Here is a 13803-nt window from a genome sequence, read left to right as displayed (position 1 = left end):
AATGTGCGCTTTCGTGCAGGAAAGGGGATTTGTGCAGCCTGTATATCAGTGTGTGTATATTGCAGCATCTGGCACAGATGAGTGAGTGCACAGAGTTAAAGGGGACAAGTAGTTTTCAATGTTTTCTTTTTATATCTCTGTGAGACTGTTGCCTCCCAAAGGATGGAATTTAAAGATTAATCATGCGGTTTTGTTGCATTTGTGCAAATATCTCCCATAGAAGATTCTTAGCTTCCATTTCTTTGGTTCTTACAAGCACTTTTTCTCATTGCTTCCTATTTTTCCACTTTCCTTTAGCTGTATTACTTTTCTGTTTTTCCTTTTATCTGCCCTCTACATTCTTATTTTTCTCTCTGCTTTCTCTGTCCAATCTGACCTTCAATTTCCACTCACAAAGGAATGCTGCCCATCCTCTTCTGCTGCAATTAGTGCTGAGATGAAGGCGATCCCTCTGTGCTTCTAGATGGTTTTAATGCTGTCTGCTTTTAAAAAGATCTTATGAAACACACTTGCATCCCCTCAGTGGCAGGAACTTGCTCTTTGAGCTAAACAAGGAAGAATCAGTGATTTTCCAGCCTTGGCTCAGGCGAAGGTTGGAGTAGCATCTTGGGGCAGATGCAGTGAGGGAACACTTCCACAATGCGCTCTGTAAAGAGCAGAGTCTGTCCCCAAGATAGCAACACTACCAGCACAGGAATCAAAACCTTATGTGTGCATATAGAGCATTGCAGGATCTTGATTTTGTGGTTCTTATTTATAATTTGACTTTTTCTTCCTCTCTCATTTTCTTTCTTTTTTATTTTCTCACCTCTCTTTTCCTTAGCCTTCCTATCTGCTGTTCCATGATATGCATTCACTGCTTCTCTTTGGCCCATGTTGGGCCATGCTCAGCAGTCTTCCCTGTAGGAAGCATTGGGGAGAAAGTTGCTCAGATTTCTAGCAGTCACTCAGTTTTGGCTCTGATTCCTGTAGGTTTCTGGGATCATGGCAAATGAAAGTATCTCGTGGCCATGATATGTTATTTATTGATTAACACATTATTTTCTCCCTTCTCATCTTTATCTCTGTATTTCTCACTTAGTTTTTTCAATCCATCAAATAGCATTCTTGCTGGTAATGCCAATACAGATCAAACATCACATTTTTATTGTCTTTATCCTGACAATGATAATTCTTACTCCCTGCAAAAAGAGTCTGTACTCATGCAAGTAAATAATAGACTCAAATAACACCTTATGATGCAGCACTGACCTTGTTTTTGTTTGCTGACCCATTACTTATGTGTATTTGCAATCTCTTTTTAGTGTGTTACTTCATTAACAAATCCTATTTTCATTTTTTCTAGGGTCAACTTGAGGGACAAGCAATTTTTGTAAGTATTGCTTCACCTGAGGCTCAGTCACAGTTGTGATTTAAAATAGGATAGAACTTTTCTGCTATGAGCTTTCCATAGATTCAGCCTCAAAAATATTTCCCTATTCATCTCTAACGTTGGTTCTAGTTAGCACTTAGACAGGATCTTTTGTAGTCAAAGTAGTGACTAGAGCTCAAAATCCAGAGGTAAATAAGGGGAATGTGTGTATGGGTGTACCAGTTCCATTTTTAATGATGGATAAATCTTCATTCAGTCTTTCAAAGTGTTTGTTGATGTTTTGCTTGTTTAAGAAAACATCAGCTATATTCAGGTGGTGACAATTTAGAGGAAACCAGGACAGCAAGGCTGGCAGACACACAACAATGGGAAGGACAGCAGCCCAACAGTGGGTGAGGAGGAAGAGATGGGGAGGACAGAAGTGCTGATGTCCAGGAGGAGGACTGGGAGACCGACAGCTCTTATAAAATAGGTCTGAAATGAGTTTGCAGCTGGTGAGCGATTCACATTAATTATTTCCAGCCCTGTCCATTCTGCTTCCGATGAGCAATAAACAGATTGGTCTTATTGTGAAGGAGGAAGTTAGCAGGAGGTGCTTGGCTTTGTGTAGGATAAAGGCAGGGATTTCAGTTAAGCACTGAAATATCAACAAACTCCTGCATTTTTCTTTCTCCTGAGATTTGTTAAAAAATGAAGAAATCCAGTGAAGTCAGTGGGTCTGGCACAGCTTTCACTGTCTTAACTAAGAGAGGCTGGGCTGAGAGGAGGTTGTCCAGATGAGACCTTGGGACACGCCTGAGACACGGCTGTCTGGTTCAATCCTGAGTTTGGATTACGGCATTTTGGAGTTGAAGTTCCAGGCTGGGCCCTTGTTTTCTGCTTGATAAAAATAACACTTGTGAGGGGTACATGTGGAGAATGTGACTGACTGGGATTAATCAGCTCCCAGCTGTCATTAATCCCCAGGAAGTGGTGTTCTTGCTGAAATACTTTCTGTTATATTCATACCAAACGCAACAGAAATCTGCAAAAGCTTTGTGGTTAAGTCTGCATAATTTGTGTTTCCATCACTAAGCCTCCTCTGCTGGTGTGGGTACAATTCTGCTGCCTTCTCAGAAACTTCTCTGGACCCCATGAGACTGTTGTAGAGAGATTGGCTCTTCTTGTGTGTGTGCATGTGCCTGTGCATGAGCAAAGTGGATGGTGTCTTGTATCTGCACTGCATCATCCTAACATATAGAATACATACATGACAGCAGTCTGTAGAATGCTGGAGCAGTACTATTTACTAAAGCTTTGTTCTGCTGGGCTAGTATACATGAAGTTGTGCGCACACACAGATATATGTTTGTATATATAAAAGCAAGGACAGTTAGCACGCTTTAGAAGTGGGAGGTTTTTAGGTCATAAGACCTACAAGATAGCCAAGCACACAGGTACGAAATGGAGAGTGAGCAGTTGAGAGTGGGGAAGGGTTGGTAGGAGGATCAAATGGCATCACAACCAGCTCTGCTTCTTCAGCAATACTTCACTCCATGTGGGTTTTGTTTCTTATTTGTTGGTTCATTTTTTTCAAATAAAAACCAAACAAAAGGGAAAATAGACTTTATCTGGAAAATAATTTATAATCCAGGTTTCTGTGAAGCAACTTCGAGTGCAGCTCACAAAAGGGTTCAGCACAGCTGGCAGGAGCACAAGGCAGGGAGGGCACAATCCATGCCTGCACCTGATTCCCATACTGCAGAAAAGGCATCACATTGCTTCACACTGTTAAAGAAGGTGAGATTGTAATGAAACTGCCAGATATCATTCCACAGGATTTTAGTATGAGTGTCATGTGAGACAAGAAAGTGCAGTCGATGTTAATAAAGCTTCATCAGGAATGTAGTGTTTAGTTTTGTGTGTCATGTTTCAAAATGCAGGAGATGCTCAAGATAGTGAAGGAATAAGATGCAATGATTGTGAGCTAACCAAAATTCCCTGTCTGTGAGGCTGTTGTCTCCTTTGAGATGCAACACTCTTTAACACCTTTATCCTAAGTAAAGGCAGAAGAGAGTAGTTTACTGTGGTTTTTGAGAATAAATATGTTGAACCTAAATACTTCAGTCAAACTTTTCTTTTGATTGGCTTTGTAGTCAATGAGGCTAGTTCTGTTTAGTTTATTGCACATTTGACTTGTGAAGCAATAGCTAAGAGCCAAATATATGTGAATATCTCACTATTTTCTGAGGACAAGTTCTTGAATAGCATGAAAGCAATCAGAGAATCAGACATGTAACAGGATTTTTTATTATAAGGTGCTTTCAGGAACACAGTGCACACAATTTAAGTACAGATGGACAGTATATATGACAAGGTGGGTAGAGTGGCAGGAGCATCAATATTGCTAGTGGGCGGAGGTGACAGGTTTTCAGCAGCCATTGTTTCAGGTCATATTTGGAACGATTGCAGTCACTTCAGCTAAATAGATAAATACTTTCATTTGAATGTTCATTCTCCCGGGGAAGTTACTTTTTCAGAATTGTTGTCATCTCAGATGAATCCAAATCATTCAAGCAGATTGAGGGTGAAGGATGGAAAAACAGGATAATGGCCAGACAGTCTTTGTTAATAGGAAATCAGTGATGGAGTTCCAAAACCATGGCTAGTGAAATGACAGATGGCAGGGTGTTGTTAAATGATGTTCTAGTAATGAAATATCTTCCCCAAAGAACAGAAAGGGAAAGTTTGTCCAAAAGGCCGTCGTGAGGACATTTGGCAGATAATAAAATTTTAGGATTGTTTACTATTTTGCTGCAACTGGAAATGCAGATTTAAAGTCTGTTCGAGCTTGAAGTGAGATAGTTCCACGTGCTCTGTGAATAATGTTTTTAATATCAGAGAGTGAAAAAAAATTATTCTCTGTACAATTCTCCGTAAATGCATTTTTTTCACAGCAAAGCAATCTGAGGCATATAAACTGTTTACTTGAGTGTGCTGTCAAAATTAATAAATCTAGGATTTTCATCTACAGATAGGCTACATGTAAAGAACTCTGCATTTTTATGTAAGTATTTTTAAGCATGTATTTTTTTGATAACATTATCTACTTTCTGGAAGAGTTTAGCAGGCTCCTTTGAAAAATATTCTGCAGAAGTTCCTGTGGAGGACAGCATTGCCTTCCACATGGTAGCTGTTTGTAGATTAATCTTTCTGCGTTTATGGCAGAAGGACAAAAAAGGTGAGTGGTCAAGGCTGGTAGCATGAAGTGAACAGCCAGCTAGGGGTATCGTAAGAGGCGGTGAGATTGGGCTCTGCTCTATGAGAAATTCAAGATTGTCAGTTCACACGGCTTTAAATTGCTTTATTTTCAGAAGTTCCTATGGTCTCAATTTAAAAAATAAAAATTTTAAAAATGAAAAATGCACCACGCTGATAATAAAGGCCAGCAATCGGCTCAAGGGAGAGAATAGTACGTGACTTCAACTTGACCAGCAAAAGCATGACAAGGGGCACAAACAGCCCTGAGAGTTATGCTGAGAAGTAGGTCCAGATCTGCCCTATGGATTCCCCAGGGTGGAAATGCAGCTTGAGAGGAAGCACATGGTGACCTTCATGTTTTTTTTCAGAGCAGGGCTGGAAGGCAGCAGTCCTCCCAGAAGGCTGCATGGAAAACATCGTGTCAGATTCCACTGACTCTTGCAGTTGTTTTTATCTTGTTTTCTCTTGACTCTGGTAGGAAGTTGTTATTGGAGATTTGAAACCTGGTACCCCACATCGCGTTAGTGTTGGAGCCTATGGCTGGGCAGGGAAGGGACGACCCAGCATGCCCAGAGATGTCACAACCTTATCCCAAGGTAACTCTGCTTTCTATTGTGAAGCTGTGAGGGCAGGATCAGCTTGACCCGTAAATGCTGACTGTGTGAAATTCTCAATTTGCCCAAAGCAGTGAGTGAACAGGGGGGCAGGATTAGCAGCAAAGTGGTCAAAAACAAGTCCCCGTCAGCAGAGGTATTTAAGAGACGTGTTGAAATAGCCACTGAGAGACACGGCTTGGTGATGGGACTTGGTAGGTCAGGTTGGTGATTGGACTTGGTGATCTTAATGGAGTTCTCCAACCTATATGATTCATAGCCATCTGATGTTATGAATCTTTAATAAATTCCTGCTAGACCATTTGAGGTAAGGTTTCTTTTTGCATTAGCCCTAGCGCATCTGTCACACAGCAGGCCACTTGCACCTAAGTCCCTTTTACATGCAGCACTGCAATACTTTACTATTAATTTTCCACAAATGTAGAGTTTTACAGGGGCAACAAGGGAGGGAAGAAGCATATAAATTTGATTCCTAAGTCTGTGAATTTGGATTGCTATGCATATAAGTCAATTCACTTCTCTAATGCTGTTCTGCATTTCTTCTGGCACAGATAACTGCATGCCCCCTGCACCACCCTATCAGCCCCAGATTGTTGTTGTTTCTGATTCAGAAGTTGCATTATCCTGGAAACCTGGGGCCAATGAAGGAAGCTCTCCCATACAGTACTACATGGTGGAGTTTATCAGGCAAGTTTGTCAGTGGAAACTGAAATTCAGTGGTGATGTGCTGTAGTTTTGTCCTTTTTTTTTGTAAACTGCGATATCAAACTGACTACAGATTCTTCTTGTTATTTATTTATTACTGTATATAGTATGTTAGGTTTCACTCTCAATATGTGTTGAATTACCATGAAAATTTGAAGGCAATCTAGAAATAATCAAAACTGATATAAAATCACCAGTAAGTCCTATCTTCTGATGAAAGAAAAAAAAACATCTAGTTTAATATATTTCATCTAATAAAAGCCTGGGTAAATTAAGTTTTAAGCTTCTCCTGTCATCAACTTCTGTTGAATCATGCTGAGTGAAGAGTTTGTGGCAGAGGGTCTCCCTGAGCAAATGTGCCTTTGGCTGCTATAGGAAAAAATCCAGGGGCTAAAGACTCATTTTTTTGGTTTAACTGATAGGAGTGTGTAGAGTCTTGAGTTGCAAGGACTCTGATTTGTTGTTTTATCCCTGCATTGATCAACTGTCCATGAAGTATTGACTTTTCTTTAATCTCTGGGTGTTTTGTGCTGTTTTGGTTTGCTTTTGTTTTTATGTAGAACTCTCTACGTTTTGTAGTAATAGTTCTAAACTGTGAAAAGCTACTAGGCAAGTTGCTTTATGCATGTAAAAGGTAAGGAGCAGGTGATTGTATATGCACGCATAAATAAGTATGTATACCTTGCTGTTCATATACTTGTGGAGTCTAATATTTGTATTCAAATCTTATTTATTTTCATGTGCTGGTTCCTCTGTTTATCCCTACTGTGAGAGCACAATTCAGCTTTTGGAAGTTTAACACTTTGAACAAAGATGTGATGACAGATTTTATTTGAGGTTCCTGCACAAGAACAGAGAATTGCTTCTTTATCTGTATTAAGCGGTAAAGGTCAATAAGTAATTCTTCAAAAAAAGAGCTGATTTTTAAAAAGATTTTTTGTTGTAAAAACCAACAGGAAAAACCATTGGTTTTCAGTGCTTTAAGTATGATTACAGTCTAGAAGATACTGACACAGTGCGAAAAATTCCCAAGTTGAAAACCCACTAGTGAACTTATGTTGGACTTTGTATTGGAATCAAAATGCCTCATACTCATTGGGAAACCACCCAGTATTCACTGCAGTGAGATGCAGGGCATGAAGGCTGAAGATGCATTATGGTCATCATGTAACCTCTGCTGAGGAATTACCATGTAATTTTTCCAATATCTATTTCTCCACTGTAATTGTTTTCTAGCCATTTCTCTCTTCTCTTCATCTCTTAATGATTATCTATTCATTGGATAGGAAAGGGATTTTGTTAGATTCTGACTGCAAATACATCAGACACGTGTGTTCTCTTACCGTAAAATAGAGTCTACACATCATCGTAAAACCAGGGGCCCACTAATGTGTAAAGCGGGCATCACTGTTTCCATTTCATGTGTTGAAAGCACACCTTTAAATGTTTTTGTTCAGATGGAGAGCAGAAAATTGCTTCACCATTTAAGTAAGACATATGAGGTACTGAAATTTCAGTGTTTTGTTGTTTTTAGACTTTGGGAAAGAATTTGCTAACAGCACAGTGTTTTGATTATACTCTTTAGTTTGAGTTTTAAAGTATTCTTGTTAAATGTGGGATTATGCTCTCTTAGACTTGGAAGCTTGAGTATGTATTTGGAGAAAGTTCAAAGCACTGTAAGCCCTAATGCAGTTAGAAATAAAGATTTAACTTAAAGCTTCATTGTATTTTGCTCCATGTAGTTTTAACTAGTATGAAGAGCATTAACATGAGTTAAAGCTGTTGAAATCAAACCAATGAAAAATCAGAACAAAACAGTGCAAACAAATTTAGAGTTAAGTCTTCTGATGCTAAAGTTCAGATGCTACAGTTCAGATATTACACTGAGTTTTTTTTTGCAAAATTAATAACAATGCAAATCTGTAATTTTTTTGTGGATGCAGCAAAGCCTCTAGAAACTATGATATGGGTTTGCATCATTTCAGGCCCCTCAGGACCAACTTCTATTACTTTGACCATATAGGAACCATGCTGAGAGACTGAGATGAAGGAAATGTCTTTTTATTTCAACAATTGTGATAGTGGCTGTTGAAAACTCACTGACTTTAATTCATTAATTGCTTGCACCTTCCAGAATGTCATCAGAAGCAAGGATAAATTCTCTTAGGGATACTCTCAGAGATAACGTGTCCTTCTGCCTGAGGTCTCAATTTGGGCCTTTTTTTGGCACTTGCACTGTTTCCCTGGGAGGAAACTTTGCAGATTTTAGTTTCCTATAGGCAGCAGAAGGCCATAGGTGATTTCAGATGTGTTATGGGCAGGGGTAAGTCAAGCTCTGCTCTGCTCTTGACTATTGGAGAATCCCAAGGAGACCACGCTCTCAGCTTAGTTAAGTGCTTAAGATCAGAATGTGAATATAGGCCTTACTCTTATCGACACAGTTCACGGGGAATGCATAAAAGAATATGTTGAAATTGAGAGAACTCGTGGGATTGCTGGAAGCTCAATGCTTTCAAGCTCAATGTAAATTTTCCAATGGTTTATGCTAAAAATATTTTATTTAAAAAAAAATTCTCATGAAAGTCTACGTAGCAACATCCTGGGCTTTAATGTAATTTGTGTTTCTATTCATAAGATACTGAAAAGAGCTTTCTCAAAAATGTCAGATATTTTCACCTGAATACCCAGATATCTAATTATCCTTGAATCCATTCTGCTCTGAACTGTCTGTCCCTTGGTGCTGCAATATATTGGGTTGTCATATTTGAATATCTCATGCTGAAGCTTGTTAAAAGCATCGAAGGCAAAGCTTGGCTCTTTCCCAGTAGAAATATTTTGAATATACAAGTCTTTTTGACCTATAGTTAGAAAAGTGTTGAACACAGGACTGTTATACTTTTATGTACAACAGAAATTGTAATTTTTAAGTAACTTGGCTGTGAACTTCCAGACCATGAATGTTGTAGTTGTTCAATTTTTGCTTTCACTTTCAAAGAACCCAAAACAACAGTTCTGATGGGGACACTCCTCTGAAAGCCCTGCAAAAAAACCCTTATTTTTTTACAGTTTTTCTGGTTAATTCATGAAACAGATTCTTCTGATTTTACTCTTACCTCACAGTCTGAAAGGGCAAAATACCTGAAAAGATAATTAATGAAGAAAAAGAAATAGTAGAAGTAAAAATGTTTAATGATGTCAGCATAAGATTTTACAAAAGAATAAGGCTAGAATATTGTCTATTTATTTTATTATTTTCCTCAATTGACCTGGTATATTGTTTGGAGTGTTTTATAGAAGGTGTCATAACAAAGGTAAATAAATACTAAAAATAACATCATGTGGTGCATTATTTTCTACACTGAATATTTTCCATACTAAATAAAGACTGTAATGTATAGGTATATCTTAAAAAACATTTTGTAGGCTGAACATGGTACTTATCATGAATAGAAACATGGCACAACTAAGCAATCAAAAACCTTGTGAAATTGATTAATTTAATTAAAATTGATCAGGCATTTCACTCTTGAATAATTTTCAGTTGATCTTTAAGAGAAAGCTCAAATGAGTGTAACATTACTGTTCTCCACATCAGAAATATTTCCTTTCTGGGCTGAACAAATCCCCAAACAATATAGAGCAAAAATCCAAATGTTTTTGGGCATAGCTGGGACAGAGTTCTGCGCTCAGTTTATATCTGTTCAGTCCTAATGACTTTACCTATCAATCTATTATTTTAAAAACACTCCAACCACTCCAACTCTGTCATTGACCAGATTCTTATTGCATCATATTTTGGTATGGAGATACACAGCTGTACTTCCAGAACAGAAAATGTGTCGTGCACAGAGACATCCCCCAGAACAGCTCTGCAAGGTCCTGGCTGGAGACAAACCTCTACTGACCCAGGGGAGATATCTCTGTGAAAAGATGAGAAAGAGGCATCAAGATGAGCCCTTCTAGTGTAAAAGTTGACTTGAAGTGAAATTCAGCAAAAAGCTCCAAGCTTAGAAAACACAAGAGTTGGCTGCCCTGAGAGTATGAGTTCACTGTGTTCCTCTCTCCATCTGTTTGCCATTTTGTAGTCTTGTACCGATTTGTTCACACAGGGAATGTTCTGGAGAAATAGCAAAGTTCAAGTGATAAATCTCTTTTTTTTCCTCTCCTTCAGCTGCAGAGACTTACACACTTGCAGACATTTCCTCTGCTATTCATTTCTGTAGAATGAAGTCTTTTGAAAGACAGTGAAGTTGAAGACTAGCCTGCGGTTTGTGAAGTTGTGACATTTTCTCCTCTATCTGTAAAGGCAGTAATATCTCCTTTGGGCTTTTCCCATTTCGGCACTGATACTGGCAGGGTGCATTACAGAGCAGCTTGAAGGCCATTTTTTTAATGGGCAGGAATCCTTTCTGTTGCAATTAGAGCAAGAAAAAGATGTGTGTAGGAAAACTGAGAACATGCTGCAAAGTGAGCATGTGGACAGAAGCAATATTAACAGCTTTCATTTGGAAAAGACTTTAAAAGTTTTCATTTTGGCCTGGGCATCAAAAGCTCAGAAAAGGGAAACAGTGACAGAGAGGCCAACATCAATGTCCTCCTGTCTACCAGGAAATGGTGATGGAGGGTGACTGAGGATGGTCTGTTTAGCCATCATTGCATCTTGCACATTTATCTTATTTTAGGTTTATTTTTAGTGAGACAGTAAAATATTTGGCACAGTGTGCCACTGTGTAGGAGTCAGGCAGCTGGGAGCTACAGCTTTATCAATACACTTGCCCTGCTGGCTGAAAGGAGTGAAACCTCAGTGATCAAAATCTTGTATTGACTGATAAAATAAAACATACATTAATTTTGGCACTTCCTTCCAGCTGCAAATAAACAAATACAAAATTCCTGCCTCATGTTAAAATATTCACTGGAAGGCTGTTGGAAACATTTGCAGCTAGTCCTATGTAAACATCAGTAGATTCAGGGAGCACTTGGAGGTTATTTCCTGTAATAAATACCACAAGGACATCTTAGAAACAGGCACTGGAATGACTTTCTCAGAAAGGTCATTTCTTTCCCTATTTTACTTTCATAGGCTTTGATTTAAATATTTTAGGTGTTCTGGATTTAATGTTTATGTTTTGATTTTGTTTACATTCATTTACCTTCTCATTCAATTTTCTTCTTGACGAGACTTCCTTTAGTGAAAGCAGAAATGGTGTGAAAGCTTTAGAACGTTCTCTCAAGGTGTTTGAAGCAAGCCTTCTCCTTCACATATCCCTTTGTAGATGAACGTAAGCATTTCTAGTTTTCCTACATTCGTGCTGAGACCAAACCAAGCGAATGGTTGTATGGATTTCAGCTGGATTGTAATGTATACAGAACAGACATTTGTTGGTCACTGATTTCCAGTACGAGTCAAGACCTATCTGGGTGTGGCCCAAGGGCTAAGAAAATATTTTTGCAAAGGCCAGGTTCTCTGCATTATTATTCAGTTCTTTTGTCATTTCCAGGGAGAAGACTTTGGATCCAGATTTTCCAGTGTGGGGAAGATTAACCTCACTGACTGGGAAATTAAAAGTTAGATTCCGATTCTGCTAATGCTTTTGTACGTTTGAAAGGTGGTCTCTGAAGCATTAGAGTACAGCTCTTATAAATAAATCAGATGTTTTCCTCTTCCATTGCAAAGAATAGCATTATTCTGCGGAAGAGGAGATGGGGACCTGCTGGTGACGTCCCCTCTTTTGAAAACTGTGAGCTCCAAATCCACAAAAACAGACAAACAGAAGCTAATTTTCAAATTATCGAATAAACCACCTCCTTGGCTTTATAGGCAAAATCAGAATATTTCTTTTCTATCACTGTGTACTGCAGTCTTTCCATGTCACAGGTTAAGTAATGACTGCACAGTCCGGCTTCTTAAGAATTAAGGATTTCAGTCATGATTTGGCAGGTTCTATCTCATTTATTTTATGTATTTCCCTGGAAAGTTTAAAGGCAATTAATTTATACAGCCAGCCTTACCTACTTACGATCTTGTTCTTTTTAACCCTGAAGGCCAGACTTTGACAGCAATTGGACAGTAATAAGAGAGCAGATCCAGATGGAATCTATGGTGCTCAAGGGACTTCTCCCAAATACCAAGTACCAGTTCGCAGTGCGAGCAGCAAACTCCTACGGATCCAGCCCTGCCAGCACGCCGAGCGATGTGGTCCGAACGTTCAGTGAGTAGAGCCACCATTTTGTCATTAGTACTGTATTCTGGGGGCAGTCTGTGGTGGGCAGCTGGAAGAAGAGTCCCTCTCCAAACCAGGGTTCACAGACACCCTGGTTCAACACTTCTCGTTCCTGATCATGGTTCTTGCAGCATTCTGTGAAGACTGAGATTCAAATGAAGGTTAAAGCTCCAGCTAGAAGCACTTTCACACCGCTTCATTGTCAGATATTTTTGGGCTGCTGCTTACTGAGTTTTATGCCAGATTCATGCAGAACTGATAAGTGAATCTCATGGGGAGAAATGAGAGACAAGTCTGTTTCATCTCGTTTGTTTGTTTGTTTGCTTGTTTTGTTTTAAGAACTATGTATATTACATATGCAATTTAAAAAATCAAAGCAAATCTTTACTGTTACCTGAATAGTAAGGCTTTTCAAGTACTAATCACAACCACAAAAATAATGATATATACAGATAAGCATCCTATTTTCATCAGAAGCTACATGTGAAAATACTGGGTAGAAATGCACACAAATGTTACACATACTTGAGCATCAACGCAGGCCATGCACGTTGAAATAAAGGATAGATCTTGTGTGGTCCATCTCCTGACAGTCTTCTTCAGAGTATAATCCTCTGCCAGTGCCCATGTCTCTGTGGGCTGACTCAGAGGTGCTGTTGCTCCTTACCTCCCACAGCACCAGTGCAGTGTGTGAGCACACCAAATGAGCAAATCCCAGCCTCATGTGACAAAGCAGACTCCATACAGGAGGCAGAGTTGATGGTGGAGAACATGACCTAACTAGACTATACCCTTAATGTGCCAAAGTCCTTCTTGTCCTTCTTGCATTTGGGTGGTTTTGAGTACTTTAAAACCCAGTTCTGAAGGCATTCACAGAGGATAGAGCGCAATGAAAAAAAATAAAATGCCTGCAGGCAGTTCTAGTAGATTACTGAACTATAAAATTGAGCTACAAGACTGATCTTTGTCTTCCCTCACATACACACTCAGCAGCAATCATCTTTACCTAACAGGTAAAATACTAGCAGCTGATATTCAAACAGGATGTTGAGCTCTGTAAGCACAACTAGCATGTTAGAAACCATGTCTTCAATGATCAATTTAACCCAATATGGATTTTTTTTTTATTTATTGCTTCTTTATCTTGAAAGCTCTTGTCTTCTCTAATCTTGTAAGGTGATTTTCATCCTTTTTTTGCCCCTGCTATTCTTGAAATCCCTTGAACAATTTGGAGGATATTTGTTGTGGCAGCTGAACTCTTAATGTCTGAAGAAAATAGTCATAAAAATCATGAAGGTGTAATGCCCTGTGAGATTTTTTGGCCTTGGATCCTCAAGGTTCAGCTTCTTGTGCCTCAGCCACACATACATGCTCCTCAGTGTCCTGTTTATCTCTGGTGTGTGTCTGCATTCTGTAGTCAGTGGACAATGCAAATCTGGTTACTTGGCCCATCTGGTGTTGGTTTCCAGGACTGACTTTACAGATAGGCTTCCAAACACACCTGAAAGACCATGCTCTCTTTTTCTGGGTAACAGTCTTCACAACAACCAGCTTTTTGAGAGAAAGTCGTGGTGTACAAAGGTGACAAAGGATACGTGCCTTAAGAAATAAATTCTTCTTTTAGGAAGCAGGAATGTGACTGAGAATA

At 39.1% G+C, this 13803-nt stretch overlaps 1 protein-coding gene across 1 annotated transcript in view; it reads left to right on the top strand.

Annotated features, from left to right (window-relative positions):
* EGFLAM (EGF like, fibronectin type III and laminin G domains) overlaps window positions 1-13803 on the top strand; it is a 74539-nt gene that overhangs the window by 22940 nt on the left and 37796 nt on the right. The window contains exons 4-7 of the mRNA XM_052670399.1: window positions 1346-1372; window positions 5091-5208; window positions 5778-5913; window positions 11977-12143. Coding sequence (XP_052526359.1) covers window positions 1346-1372; window positions 5091-5208; window positions 5778-5913; window positions 11977-12143 — 448 coding nt within the window. The remainder of the gene's footprint in view (window positions 1-1345; window positions 1373-5090; window positions 5209-5777; window positions 5914-11976; window positions 12144-13803) is intronic.

Source organism: Tympanuchus pallidicinctus, unplaced genomic scaffold (genome assembly GCF_026119805.1).
Source record: "Tympanuchus pallidicinctus isolate F22 unplaced genomic scaffold, pur_lepc_1.0 scaffold9, whole genome shotgun sequence".
Lineage (NCBI taxonomy): Eukaryota > Metazoa > Chordata > Aves > Galliformes > Phasianidae > Tympanuchus > Tympanuchus pallidicinctus.
The sequence above is the reverse complement of the archived record's forward strand: the minus strand, read 5'-3'. Positions and strand labels throughout refer to the sequence as shown.